Here is a 14,994-nt window from a genome sequence, read left to right on the forward strand (position 1 = left end):
TCCTTATCTCTGACAATGCCCAGGAAAAGAAGGGTCAATGAGAGAATCTGCAAACATTCAAAAGCAAAACCTTGGGGCCTGACTCTACTCCTCCGATCTGACTTCCTGCTCTGACCTCCCCTGATGGGCGTCCTGAAGTTTCCCAGGAATCAGAAGTCTGAATATTGTATTTAGCTTATCTCCTTGGTACAACTGAGGGATGGCGCTGCCGCACAGGAAACCCAGGAACACCACCATGCTGGGGAGCCGTGAGCCCAGGGGGGCTGGAGGAGGCGCCAAAAGATGAGCTGCACAGTGACGCTCACCCAAGCCCTGCCCACAGGTCCCTGAGAAGACCAAGTTCTGCCAAGAGGACGCTTAACATTCCCAGCCACTTGGTCAGCAAAAGGCAGCCGGACAAGCCACTCGCCACCACTGGACGCAGCAGGTGGGCAATAAAGGTTTGGGTCATCTCCTGCAACTTCCAATTAGCTTGATTTCATGGGGATCCAGGACACGTGTGTATTTGTGTGTGTGTGTGTGTGTGTGTTAGTCACTCAGTCATGTCTGACTCTTTGAGACCCCATGGACTATATCCCACCAGGCTCTTCTGTCCATGGAATTCTCCAGGCAAGAATACTAGAGGAGGTTGCCATTCCCTTCTCCAGGGGATCTTCCCAATCCAGGGATCGAACCCGGGTCTCCTGCATTGCAGGCAAATTCATTACTGTCTGAGCCACTGGGGAAGCCAACTCATGTGGCAGGTACGAAATAGAGGTCAGGCAGTTGTGAGTTTGAGTTTGTGAGTTGTGAGTTTGTCTCTATCTTATAGAAGCTGTGTGACTCTGGGCGAGTTACTTAACCTCTCTGAACCCGTTTCCTCTTTTGTAAAATGAGAATAAATTGCACCTGCCTCCTAACGAATAGAAAACATCATGTAACTGACTGAAAAGGGAGATGTGTCAGGAGGAGAGCCAGGGTCATGGTGGGGGCAGCCGGAGGGGAGGAGGCAGAGGGAGATTTGAGTGGACAAAATTTGCCGTAAATGGAGTTGGGGCTAAACAGAGGAGAAAGTAAAAGGCAGAGATTGTATTGAAACTTTTCCTAAGTGGATTTTCCAGGGTGGAGACAGGATAGGAGAAGTCACTGGGTGTCCTGGTGTTTCCAGCTCTTGCAGTGCTGTGCCCAGTCGCACAAGCATGTCTGACTCTTTGTGACCCCATGGACTGTAGCCCACCAGGCTCCTCTGTCCGTGGGATTCTCCAGGCAAGAATACTGGAGTGGGTTGCCATTTCCTGCTCCAGGGGATCTTCTCAACCCAGGGATCAGACCCAAGTCCCCTGCGGCTCCTGCATTGCAAGCAGATTCTTTACCACTGAGACACCTGGGAAGCCCTTGGATCCTGCCAAGGCCTTTGGCTCAGGCATTCCGGAAAATTCCAGAAATTTCTCATTTCAACTTTAAAGAATTATCAAGCCCGTCTTCCTCTTAATTTTCCAAGGAACCTGCGTCATCTTTGTTTAGTCATCCATGACCTTGCAGGTTTCACAGCTCACGCAACCGTAATCCTCTGAGCAAACAGGTGACAGGAAGCAGGGTGAAAGCTTTGCCCAGTTGCAGCCTCTCGTTTCACTGCTGGGGGCCTCCCCTGGCTGGCCGGAAAGGAGCAGTTTAGCACAGCTGGTTCTGCAGCTGTGAACGGGGGTTGCATCCAGCCTGCATGTCCAGGTGAGGAGAGGCTGCCTGGCTACGCGGCCCTCCCTGTTTGGAAGAGAGGCTGCACCTCTCCACTGGGGGGAGGGCAGTGGGTGTGGGGGGACGCTCCCTACCTGGACAGTCCTCGTTGCTGCAGACCCACTGGCTGTTTCGGCAGATGCTGGTGGAGAGAGAAGAACGGGTTGTAGGTGGGTCCGCAGAAGCAGGCATCCATGAACGGATTTGGAGAGGACACCACCACCCCACACCCCCCCAGGAGGGGTATGGGAACAGAAAGGCACCCAAATCAGAGGGGGCTTCGGGAGGTGAAGGGGCTTCAGCCACAGAGGAATCATGTAGACAATGCTGAGATAAGGGAGCAAAGCCTGACAGACAGACAGAAGAGGGAAACCAAGGGAGTCCACCCAGGCACGAAGCAGTTGAATTTCTACCCTCTCAACACACACACACACACACACACATACAAACACACACATACACATATACATGCACACATGTACACACATACACAATACATACATACACACACAAACATGCACAGACACACACAAACACATGTGCACACACATGCACACCCATACACACATATATACACACAATACACACATATACAAAATGCACACACATACACACACATATTGCTGGTGGAAGACCGAAAGGGTGGGCTCTGATGGGGCAACGCCCTGACCCGTGCTGGGCAGCCCTGGAGACTCCTGGAAGACAGTCCGGGAGGGAAAGGCAGCCAGGGACAAGGTCTTGAGGTGTTCCCCTCGCCTGTGTGCAGGGGGGGACACCCAGAGGGGCTTCTGGAAGAAATAGCTTGAGAGAAACAAAGGCAACAGGGAGAAAGTCGCTTATTAAAGCATGGGTGGGGGTGCGGCTAGAGACGCTGTTTGCCCGTGAAGCGGCCTTCCCCTCAACCCCCCTCCTCCAGGCAGATCTGTATATAATCCTTGCTCTCCATCGTCAACCTCCACAGCCTTTCCCAAACCACCTCCAGCCCAGGCCTGGTCCTGCTCCACCTGCTGGTGCCCCGAATGCCCCTGCTGGCCCAGCGGCCCCTCCCCAGCCCCTGGCAGCTCCCCAAACCTGCACCGCTCAGCCCCAGTTACCAGGTGTTGCAGTCTCGTGAGAGGGAGGCGCCTGGAGGGTATGGCTTTCCAGCATGCACACAGGGGCACTCCGTACTTTCCACACAGCGGCCTTCATCCAGGAGCTGTCCCTCTGGGTCAAGGGCAACAAGACAAAGACTCAGCCTTGTCACCATCATGACCCATCTCCCAACCACAGGAGCCTCGGCGTGGTCATCTGCTCAAGGCTTCTTGCAGAAAGCGCAAAGGACTCATTCTACGATGCTGATCTTTCAGTTTGCAAAGTGAGGGGGTAGGGTGGGGGGGCTATTTATTGCCACTCTAGTGATGAAGTAATGGGGGAAAGTTTTGTTCAAGGCCTTCCAGAAAGGAAGCCATGAGCCTAGGCTGAAGGCTTCTCCCAGAAAGCTCAAAGAATTTCTCGTCTATCTTGCACAGAGGTGGGGGAAGATTGTTCGTCTCCATGCTCTCAGATGAAGACATGGAGGCAAGTGTTTCATTCAAAGCCCTCCAGTAGGCAAGTCACGATGGAAACACACAGGACTCACTCTCAGTAATTAGCCAGGACTTTTCACCAAAGCTCACAAGGTCTCTCCTGGAAGAGACTCTTTTTCAGCTGAGCTCACATGGCCAACCCAGGACAGAGTTTAGACTGTCCTTCTCCCAGATCACTTCCTGATTCTTAACCGAGAAAACACTACAGGTCATATAGAGTCACGAGCCACCCTCTCCCCCGAACAAAATCACTGTTGGAGCCCAGACCACCCTACTCCCCAGACACACATGTGCTTTCATGGATACGGTACAACAGGAAAACATAAATTAAAAATAAATGCCAGCTTAATTCTGGCCACTCTGTACAAAGACTTTTAAAAAAGTAAATAAAGGTGAAGGAATCTTTTGGGCCTAGAAAAGAGAACAATAGTCTCAAAGGCCCCTTGCTGAATCATCTAACTTCAGAGAAAACAAAACCGAATTTTAGTTCCACCCTGATGCTCCAGGCCGGTTGCATATATCTGGGACTTATCAACCCCTGTCCAGAAACCTTGCACCCCCTACACCTGCCCAGAAGACTTATCACCCCCTGCCCAACTACAATGTCATCTCAAACAAAAGAATACTCAAAATATCCCGCCTGATTAACGTTTCCCTTATCGCTTCCACAAACCTCCCTATAAGTATGAAGCCACCCTGATCCCTCTTGGCGCTCAGCCTGGTGGTTAGGCCGACTGTCGCCCCTCCTTGCCTGAATAAAGGTAACCTACTTCTGTTGAGGTCGTCTTTCCTTTTCTGCCTTGCCCGAACTATGCCCTACATTCTTGGTGCCGAAACCCGGGAGGGGGCGAGACACTCGTCTCTCACTCTCTCTCTCCCTCTCACTGTTTTCCCCTTCTCCCTGAAGTCTGGGAGCCCTCTCACTGTTTTCCCCTTCTCCCCGGAGTCTGGGAGCGCAAACATCCTCTGAGCTCACTTTTCTGCCAGGGCTCTTAAGTTCCCCTCGGGGACGCCTAGTGCCTTCGTGAGCAGTGCGAGCCTTGTGCTAAGGCTTTATTGATGATTTGCGTACCCCCTGGCCTCGGCTTTACCCCCTTTTCTCTCTCTCTCTGACGACCTCCAGAATAGGGACCTCTTGCCATTCGACCGCTCTACATGCAACACTCTACTCAAGCCGGCCCCTAGATTAAGGTAAGAGCCGATCCGGACGGAGTTCTAGAGACACCCTAGAATTCAGTCCTCTCCGGGTCCCGGGATCCCCGGCCCAGGGCCACTCTGTGGGCGACGGTGGGGGACGCTCCACCTCGACACAGAGCTCTCTTCTCATAACTCCTATTGCGACTACGGGTGACGACTCGAGTTCCCAATAGGAGCCTCTGCTTGCCTTTCAATTATGGGGTCTGGCCAATCTGTCCCAAAAGATTCCCCTCTGGCCTGTGTTCTCAAAAATCTCAAACCACTCTCACTCACTGAACTCAAAGCTAACCGCTTAAAACAACTCTGTACACAGATTTGGCCTGAATACCAATTAGACAATCAAGACCGCTGGCCTGAAGTCGGCACATTTGACTTTAACATTCTCCAAAATCTCACTGACTTCCTTAAACGGAATGGAAGTGGTCGGAGATTCCCTATGCCCAAGCCTTTTGGGCCCTTCGGAGCAGACCCTCCCTATGCCAGGCCTGCTCCACCCACGAAGTCCTTCTATGCACCTTGCCTCCCAAGTAAAAGGGCTCTTCTTCCTCAACTAACCGCAGACCGCAACCTTCTGCACCCCCAGAGTTCGACCCCGCGGACGAGCCCCCTCCCTACCCGCCACCCCGCCCGCCCCTCTCCTTCCCCTTCATCCAACTCACCTACTGGCACCGAAGCCTCTCCTGACTGCCCCTTGGCCAGGCTACCCCATCTCCCCGACTCCCCCTCCCTCCTTCCTTCCCCACCTGCCACACGGTCATGTACCCAACACATGTTTCCCCTAAGAGAGGTCGCAGGACCAGAGGGCCCCACCCGAGTCCATGTGCTATTTTCATTGTCAGATATGAGCCAGATAGAAGAAAAGTTAAGATCATTTTCTGAAAATCCTACCAGACACAAAAAAGAATTCCTGAGACTCTCCCAGGCCTATAACCTCACATGGAGTGACGTATATTATATCCTAAATGCCACTCTCATCCCAGATGAAAAAGACCGTATCTGGCAAGCGGCAAAAGCCCATGCTGATCATTTACATAACCAAGACCAGGACAGCCCAGTTGCTGATGAGGCGGTGCCTCAGTTAGATCCCCACTGGACTTACCAGCCCGGTGACCCAGGTATCAGGAGACTCAATCATATGATCACCTGCATTCAGGAAGGAATGCAGAAAAATACTCATATCCATGTCAATTATGATAAAGTCAGGGAAATCACCCAAGGGGCAGACGAAAATCCAGCCTTATTCTTGGCACGCCTCACAGAGGCAGTCCAGAAGTATACCAACCTAGATATCACTACCCCTGCTGGGTTACTCTACGTTCACATTCAGTTCATCAGCCAATCTGCCCCTGACATCAGACGCAAGCTTCGACAACTAGAAAAGGGCCCTGAGACCCCCCCCCAAAGAGACCTTCTAGAAGTAGCCTTCAAGGTGTTCAATAATAGAGAGGAGGAGGCTAAGAGAGAAAAAGAACGTGAGAGAAAAGCTAAATATGCCTTTTTGGCAGCAGCAATTAAGGAAAGAGATCAGCCTGGCCCAAGTCATCCCAGAACGGGGCTTAAGACCCGCCCCGGACCCTGCTTCTGATGCAACCAGTCAGGACACTGGGCAAAGGCATGCCCAAACCCGCAGCCCCCCACAAAAGCATGTCCAACCTGTGGCCAATGGGGACACTGGAATATGGACTGTCCCCAGGGACGACCTGGCACCCCTGGGGAGGTCCCCACCTCCCAGACCTGGAGAGTGGAATGTCCACAGGGACGCCCTGGCACATCTGAGGAGATCCCCACTTCTCCCCAGAACCCCAGCCCAACTCTACAAGAGTTGTTCCAATGACAGGGCCCAGGTTCCAGCCCCCCAGCCTGTGTCCTGAACACGAGCTCGGAACTTAGGGTAGATGGGGCAGTGGCTGGAAAAAAGACCTCTTTTATAGTAGACACTGGTGCCACTTTCTCTTAACTTCCTACTCTGGCCCAACTCAAGACTCAGAAATCACAATCAAGGGGATCTCTGGAGTTCCCCTAAGGCCAAAAATTAGCCCTCCATTACTCTGTCAATTTGGAAAACCAACACTTATACACTCATTCCTCATAATGCCTCAGTGCCCGATGGCACTCCTAGGGAGAGATTTGTTATCCAAATTGGGGGTCTTTATTACCATATCCCCCTCGATATAGTCTCTATAGTCTGCATGCAGATGGCACCTGGACAGTCCCTATCCCTCACCCCTGACCTTCCCTTGGATCTACCTGCCTTAGACCCCCAAATCTGGGACACTGATCACCCATCCATAGCCAAACATCATCCCCCAGTCCACATCATCCTAAAAGACCCCTCGACTATAATCACCCAACAACAGTACTCCCTCACCCCAGAGGCCCACAAGGGACTTAAGCCTATCATAGAACATCTTCTTCAAGCCTCTATCCTAATTCCTACCCATTCACCACACAACACCCCGATTCTGGCAGTAAGAAAGGGACCAAACTCTTGGAGACTGGTCCAGGACCTGAGAAAAATCAATGAGGCTATTATGCCAACATTCCCAGTAGTCCCTAACCCTTACACCCTTCTGTCTACCATACCCCCGACTGCAACCCACTTCACAGTATTAGATCTCAAAGACGCTTTTTTTCACCATCCCCCTCCACCCCCTCTCCCAACCTCTTTTCGCCTTCACCTGGCAAGACCCCGAGACTCACGTTTCCCAACAGCTAACATGGACAGTTCTCCCCCAGGGGTTCAGAGACAGTCCCCACTTTTTTGGACAGGCTTTACAAAAGGACCTACAGACACTCGACCTAGCCCCCAGTCATCGCCTCCAATACGTAGATGACCTCCTCCTTTGTAGCTCAACCCGAAAACTCTGCCTCCAACATACTGCCAAACTCCTTGGGGCCCTGGGATCCTGGGGTTATCGGGTATCCCAATCTAAGGCCCAAATAGTCCAGACAAAAGTCACCTTGGGACTTTCCATATCCCATCAACAAAAAACTATTCCCCCAGATAGAATCCAGGCCTTAATTAACTGCCCCCTTCCAAAAACAAAAAGAGAACTCCTGTCTATCCTCAGCCTCCTAAATTTTTTCCGTATCTGGATCCCCAACTTCTCCCTCATTGCAAAGCCTCTCTATGAGGCAACTAAAGGATGTCTGGATGAGCCCCTCTTTAATCCCTCCTTGCTGGCCAATCCTCTTCGCCAGCTCACCCAGAGCCTCCTCCGAGTGCCAACTCTGCACCTACCAGATCACACCAGACCATTCTTTCTCTTTGCACATTCCAACCAAGGACAGGCCCTGGGGCTTCTATGTCAGCGGGCTGGAGACACCTGGGCTCCCATAGCCTATCTATCAAAACAGCTGGACATGGTGACCAAGGGGTGGCCTCCCTGCATACAGGCCATGGCTGCTATCGCAGCCCTCGTACCCGAAGCAAATAAACTCTCTAGACATGCCCCTTTAACAGTCTGTTCTCCACACACCTTCCGAGACTTGCTGTCACATCGGGCTTTCCTCTCCCTTCCCCCTTCCAGGGTACAGGTCCTACATGCCTTTCTCCTCGACCCTCAGCTCTCATTCTCCCCCCACTCTCCCCTTAACCCCGCCAGCTTATTACCCATGTCCTCTACAACAGACTCCCTCTTACATAGCTGCAGCCTAACAGTAGATCTTACCCAAAACCCCTTCCAACATGTAACAGATCAGCCCATCCTAGACCCAGACACCCCACACTGGTTCGTTGATGGCAGCTCTCAAAAATCCCCACCGTTTGCAGCAGAATATGCCATCATCCAGGGACACCTTTGTCACAATCACGGAACCCAGACAATTGAAGCTTCACCGCTGCCACCTCACACCACCTCCCAACAGGCAGAACTGATAGCTCTCACCAGAGCTTTAACTCTGGCTAAAAATCTAAGGGTTAACATCCACACAGACTCCAAATATGCCTATAACATACTTCACTCAAACATCCTAATATGAGAGAAAGAGGTTTCCTAACCCAAAAGGGATCCCCCATTATTAATTCAGACCTGATTCACAAACTTCTAGAGGCAGCACTCTTACCAAACAAAGCCACTGTCTTCCACTGTAGGGGACATCAAAAGGGAATTCTCATATCAGCCTACAACAATGCTGCAGACCAGAAGGCAAAGGAGATAGCCCTGTCCCATCCCTCCCTCCAGTCCCCCGTCATCTTAGCTCTGACTCCACCCGACCCTCCCACCACCAGAGAAATCCTCTCTTATCTACACTCACTTTTTCATCCCTCATCCAAGACACTCCAGCAGTTCCTCCGTAACCACTTCCCCATATCCAATGCTGACCAACAATATTTAGATAACCTTACCCGCTCCTGTCAAACATATCAGTGTAGTAACCCCAATTCCAACCTTAAACCGACATCCTTTCCAACCCATCAAATGCGAGGCAGCCTCCCAGCACAGGATTGGCAGATAGACTTTACTCATATGCCCAGGGTCTGGAGAGACAGATACCTCCTAGTCCTTGTGGACACCTTTTGGGGATGGGTAGAAGCATTTCCCACTACAAACAAAAGAGCCCACACCGTGGCCCAAATCCTCCTCACAGAAATTATCCCCAGGTTTGGGCTGCCTTCATCCCTACAGTCTGATAATGGCCCAGAATTTACATCCAAGGTCACCCAACAACTTGTCCAATTCTTACAGGTACCCTGGAAATTTCACATTCCATACCGTCCCCAGTCCTCAGGAAAGGTAGAAAGGATGAATAGAATAATCAAAGAAACCCTTACCAAACTAACCCTCGAGGTACATCTGGACTGGACTAAACTTTTGCCAATTGTTCTCCTCAGAATACGGGCTTTACCCAGAAAGCCCCTGGGGCTGAGCCCCTTTGAGGTGATGTACGGAAGGCCCATGCTCCCTCCTGGACTCCCCCCGAACCTCCTCCCATACCAAGCTTCCTACACTCCCCTCTGCTGGCGCAACTCCGCAATGCCCTCTGGAGATACATCAACCACAATCTGCCTGCCCCTGACCCCCAAGCCTCCCTGCCCCCCTTTACAAATTGGGGACATGGTCTATCGGTCTGATAGTCCCCAGGGTGATCTGACCCCAAAGTGGCAGAGACCATTCAAAGTCATCCTCCTTACCCCAACTGCAGCTAAACTTGAGAAGGTCACTTCCTGGATACACCTCTCTCTCCTAAAACGGGTCACCTCCAATCCTGTGCTGCCCTCCTTAAATGACATCTATCAGGTCTCCCTCACAGGACCCACCTCCTTAAAATTCACCCGGCGACAACCCCTGTCAACCATCGGAGAGGACACTGAATGACCTGGACTCTCTTCAACCTACAACTGTTCCTGACCCAACTACTACAAGACCTCTGGATCAGCGCCCCGACAGGAACCTCCTTCAAAGACCTGACTACACTGATGTCTCAACTGTGGCTCCAGGGAACCTTCTACAACCTGACTCCAGACGAAATTGATTTCTTTACTCTCATTCTCTACATCATTCTACATCCTAATGAGCACTGTTCCTCTCGGATTCAAACAATCACCAACTTGGGGCCTTCTGCCCCTCGCCCTGACTGGCCTCTCCCTGTCTCTCTAACTGCACTCTTAATCTTAATCCTTGCTATAGGCCTAGTAACTGTCTCCCCTCAAGACTGGCCGCCTATCCTTTGTCTTTCCGTGGGTATCGCCTATGTTGCTGGCTGTGTTCTGCTCCTAGGGCGCTATTTCCTCTGCACTGCCTAACTAACAGCCCCATGACTCCTCTGCTCCTTATCCTTGCTGCACTCCCCAGCCTCCTGGCTACTCCCTGCCCCTGCTCAGACATTTATTCCTACGTACATTCCTCATGTTATAATACAGCTCCAAAACCATGCACCATGAACCTCGGGGACGGGAAGTCCAAATCCCTACTCACTGTCAAAGTACAAAAGAGAGGGAGTTTCGTGAGTACCTGCCATAAGCCAAATGGAAGAAACATATGTTTCTATCCCATTACCCACTGGGGGTACTCAGACGGCGGCGGGGTACTAGATCAAAATCGGGAAAAGAAACAAGAACACGTCATAAAGAACATAATTTCCAGGTTACAGGCGACCCCTGAGCCTTATAAACGCCTAGACCTCCTTTCCCAATTACGGCCTCTCCTAAAACCTCCCTCTAGCAACCAACACCTTACCCGCCTTCTCAACTCTTCCTTCCAATTCTTCCAGTACACACAACACACATCCCAGTGCTGGATATGCATGTCACTGTCTCCCTCACCACACATAGCAATTCCCTTACCCTCAACCTGGCTGTCACAGGGCAACTATACCTCCCCTTCCCAACAGAAAACTACACAACTCATTGGGCCAGTCTCTGACAAAGTCCTACTCTCAGCCTCTTCAAACCTCACCTGTATTAACTACTCTAGTCCCAACTACACTGGTCTTACAAACTCTGCTCCCTCCTTCTGTTCCACTTGGGTTCTCTGGAACAGCACAAATAATTGCACCAATCCAGGAATCTTCATTCTCTGTGGGACCTATGCATATTCATGCCTCCCCTTAGACCCCCCTGGACCCTGCATCTTGGTCTTCCTGACCCTAGGCCTAACATTCCTCAAAGAGAAAGAGATAGAACAAATAGTCTACCCCCAAGGGGAGCTTTCCCACAGAAAAAGACGAGCTGTCATAGCCCCCCTCCTGATTGGGACTGGCATAGCAGCAGCCCTAGGCACCGGGATTGGAGGCATCTCGACCTCTGCCCATTTCTATTACAAGCTGTCCCAAGAACTTAATGAGGATATGGAACAGGTAGTGGAGTCCTTTGTTTCAATCCAAAAGCAAATTAACTCATCAGCTTCTGTGGCCCTACAAAATAGGCGAGCCCTGGACCTTCTCACCTCAGAAAAGGGGAGGGACCTGCCTTTTCCTGGGAGAGGACTGCTGCTATTTTGTTAATGAGACGGGCATAGTCCAGGGCCGAGTCAAAGAACTTAGAGACAGAATTGAACGCCGCAGGAAAGAGTTACAAAACCTTTACACTCCACAAAACCTGTTCCAACAGATCCTCCCTTGGTTGCTCCCTTTCCTGGGACCATTGATACTTATCATTCTATTCCTTTTATTTGGACCCTGTCTCTTTAATCTCTTTCAAAGGTTTCTCCAAGAACAGATTCGGGCCATCTCTCGAGATCAGGTCAAGACCATTCTTCTTCTCGAGAGCCTCACCTCAAGCTTAGAAAAAAGAGACCTTGAGCCCTAAGACGATCCTCCATTCCAGATCCCAAACCATCGCCCCTATCCAGCAGGAAGTAGCCAGAGAGATACGGCGCCCTTTTTCCCATTTTTTTTTATGATTTCAGGGTCTAGAATGAAGGAGTCTTTCGGGCTTAGAAAAGAGTACAATAGTCTCAAAGGCCCCTTGCTGAATCATCTAACTTCAGAGAAAACAAAACCGAATTTTAGTTCCACCCTGATGCTCCAGGCCGATTGCATCTCTCTGGGACTTATCACCCCCTGTCCAGAAACCTTGCACCCCCTACACCTGCCCAGAGGACTTATCACCCCGCGCCCAACTACAAATGTCATCTCAACAAAAGAATACTCAAAATATCCCACCTGATTAATGTTTCCCTTATTGCTTCCTCAAACCTCCCGATAAGTATGAAGCCACCCTGATCCCTCTCAGCCCTCAGCCTGGTCATTAAGCAGACTGTCGCCCCTCCTTGCCTGAATAAAGGTAACCTACTTCTGTTGAGGTCATCTTTCCTTTTCTGCCTCGCCAGAACTATACCCTACAAAAGGGCCTCTGAATTCAGCAATGGGGGATAAACACAAGCAGATTTCATCTGGCTTCTCCGAGCCAAGGGCACTGGCAAGGTCTCAGGTTTGTAAATAAAGTGGGACATCTGTTACCAGGGCAGCCGCAGCCATCCACACACCGCTCCCGACACACTTCGGTGACACTCAGGCTCCGGCAGGTCCTGTGGCATGGGGACACACACTCCTTGTACTCCATGCCCGCGGGGCAGTCCGGTCCTGAAATGGAAAACCCGGGAGTCTCCCTGGAGCCAGTCCCCTCCAGGCAGCATCTCGCAGGCCCCAGGGTGCTCAGAGCCCTTGAGGCCCCTTTGTCTGGCCCCTCTGTCTTCAGGGCCCCAGGGGCCATCTCCACTTCAGTGGCACCCCAGTGGTCAACGTCACCTCCCAGGCGATCCGCTGACCACTCCTGCCCTGAAGGGGCGTCTTCCACCTTGTGGGGCCTGGCTAAGACTCAGCAGGGTCACCTGGCACCATCATGCTCCCCCTCAGTCACCTGATCCCCACGAACAACTGGCCACTTGTTTGCTTCTCTGCTCTGTCCTTTTCACCTAAACCCCTCTCCGGGGGATGCCAAATGCCTCCAGGCTGAAAATGCAAGGCCCCCTAGGCCACACAAGCCAAAAATGGTGTCTTCCATCCCATCTCTCCTCTGAGGGCTCCTCTTCCTCAAGAACTTGGGCTCGGGACTTCCCTGGTGTCCAGTGGTTAGGGCTTCACCTTCCAATGCAGGGGTGTAGGTTTGATCCCTGGTCAGGGAGCTAAGATCTCACATGGCCAAAATAAAATAAAATAAAACAGAAGGAATATTGTAACAAATTCAATTAAGACTTTAAAAATGGTCTACATCAAAAAAAAAATTTTTTTTTAAAGAAAGATATTGGATTCAATCAGACACCCCAGCCAAAAATGGGCACATAGCATCTTCCAGGCTAGGGGACGGTCATTCCTATCTATGTCCTGTCTATGTCCTGCCACTGAGTGGCAGGACAGCCCTCGGAGCTCATCACCTAAGCCTCTGATCCCACTGGACCCAGCCCTTCATGGATAAGGACGCCTCTTCTTTCTGTCTCTACTGGCTGCTGACTGATGCTCAGGCGGAAGAACCAGAAGGACCGAGCATCCCAAACCGCCTCTCCTCCAAGATACCTCAGTCATCTGCCCCTCCTACTTTCAAAGACCTGAAAAGACAGCCACTCCCCCTTCCAGAGGCGAACCCAGCTGTCAACAACCACCCTTCTCACACCCCCACAGCAAAGATGAAAAGCTCTAACTTAGAAGCTGGAAACACACACACACGCGGAAAGGCGTGTGTGTGGTGTAAACATTCGGGCTGCCTGCCCTGCACCATCAGCCAGTGTGGTCTACAGGAAGCCTGCGGGGGGGAGGGCAGGGGAAGGAGGAGGAGGTGGCCTGCAAGCTCCTAGTTCTTCACGATAATTTGGGAGTGGTGACAATCACGATGACCAGGGACCCAGTGAGATTAGACGACTGGGTGCAGGGGAGGGATGGAGAATACCGGCCGGAGGAGAGAAGGGAGGCAATGACAGGCAGGGACTTGAGAAAAGCCTGCCAGGATGCCGAGATCACCGCCCTGCTCCTGGTCAGTTTCAGACTTGAGCGGATGAGATCCCCCGGCAGAGCTGGGGAACAGCTTTTGAGTCCAGAGATGGATTTTTCTCATGAGGAATTGGGGAGGCCGGGTGTGATAACAAGAGGCAGGAGAAGCGATATGGGGACTTTGCTAGAGGGACCTTTCAAGCCGTTAGGGAGGGGACTCGCTCTGTGAGCAGGCGACAGGGGCGGGAACCGGGGCTTCGGTCAGCACTGGCTAGCTGGGGTGGGACACCCAGGACGGGCCCCGCCCACCCCGGCGGCGGGTGGTCCCGCGCAGACTCACGGCAGGAGCTGTGGTCCGCCCAGCCGTCCAGCCGCATCCCCTGCTGCGCGCAGGCGCGGGCGTACTCCAGGAGCACAGGGCAGGGGCACCGCAGCCCCTGGGCGCATGCGCACAGCATCCGCTCACACAGGGCCACGAAAGGCTCGGGGTCCACCAGGGCGTGGCAGCGGGCGAACACGGAGGCCGTCTTCAGAAGCTGGCACTGCTCCCACAGGCCCTGCGGGAAGGAGAGGCCACCTAGGAAGGCTGCCACCCACGCGGCCGGGTGTCCCCTGACCTCGGGGCTTGGAGACCCGCCACGCCCGGAAATCCAAGACCGCTCTCTCACACCCAGGAGCTGCTTGTCCACATCTGTCAGATGAAATATGCCAGCAGTTCGTGGAACTCTGTCGGACCCCTGCTTGGTGGGGCGCCCCGAGGCCAGGGCGACCTTGTGGACTGAGCCCTGGAAATGCAGATGCCAGGGACCTGGCCTGCAGCGGCAGACAGTGTCCTCTGAAGGGCAAGGGCAAAAAGATTCTGTGAGTGAAAGGAGCTGAACTTGAAGTTCTTGTGGAAATCCACCAGAGGCTGTGGATCCGAGTGAGGAAGGCCAGGCATGTGATCCGCACCCACCTGGTCACCTCCCTTCCCTGAGTTTGGTCCCTCCATCAGAGATGAGGTTTACAAAGCAGACCCTCCAGGCTTCACCCCCAGAGACTTAAACTCCGTGTGTCAGGGATGAAGCTGAACAAACATTTGCAAGATGGTTCCTGGGATGGACCAGACTGGACCAGTTCCCATCAGCAAAAACATGCCAGGACTCTACAG

At 52.3% G+C, this 14,994-nt stretch overlaps 1 protein-coding gene across 1 annotated transcript in view; it reads right to left on the minus strand.

Annotated features, from left to right (window-relative positions):
• Window positions 1-14,994, minus strand: part of VWF (von Willebrand factor) — a 129,836-nt gene that overhangs the window by 85,520 nt on the left and 29,322 nt on the right. The window contains exons 7-10 of the mRNA XM_043440090.1: window positions 14,185-14,401; window positions 12,381-12,503; window positions 2,808-2,919; window positions 1,809-1,855 (exon numbers count right to left, since the gene is read on the minus strand). Of these exons, the coding sequence (XP_043296025.1) occupies window positions 1,809-1,855; window positions 2,808-2,919; window positions 12,381-12,503; window positions 14,185-14,401 (499 nt within the window). The remainder of the gene's footprint in view (window positions 1-1,808; window positions 1,856-2,807; window positions 2,920-12,380; window positions 12,504-14,184; window positions 14,402-14,994) is intronic.

The sequence above is a fragment of the Cervus canadensis genome, chromosome 21, assembly GCF_019320065.1.
Source record: "Cervus canadensis isolate Bull #8, Minnesota chromosome 21, ASM1932006v1, whole genome shotgun sequence".
Classification (NCBI taxonomy): domain Eukaryota; kingdom Metazoa; phylum Chordata; class Mammalia; order Artiodactyla; family Cervidae; genus Cervus; species Cervus canadensis.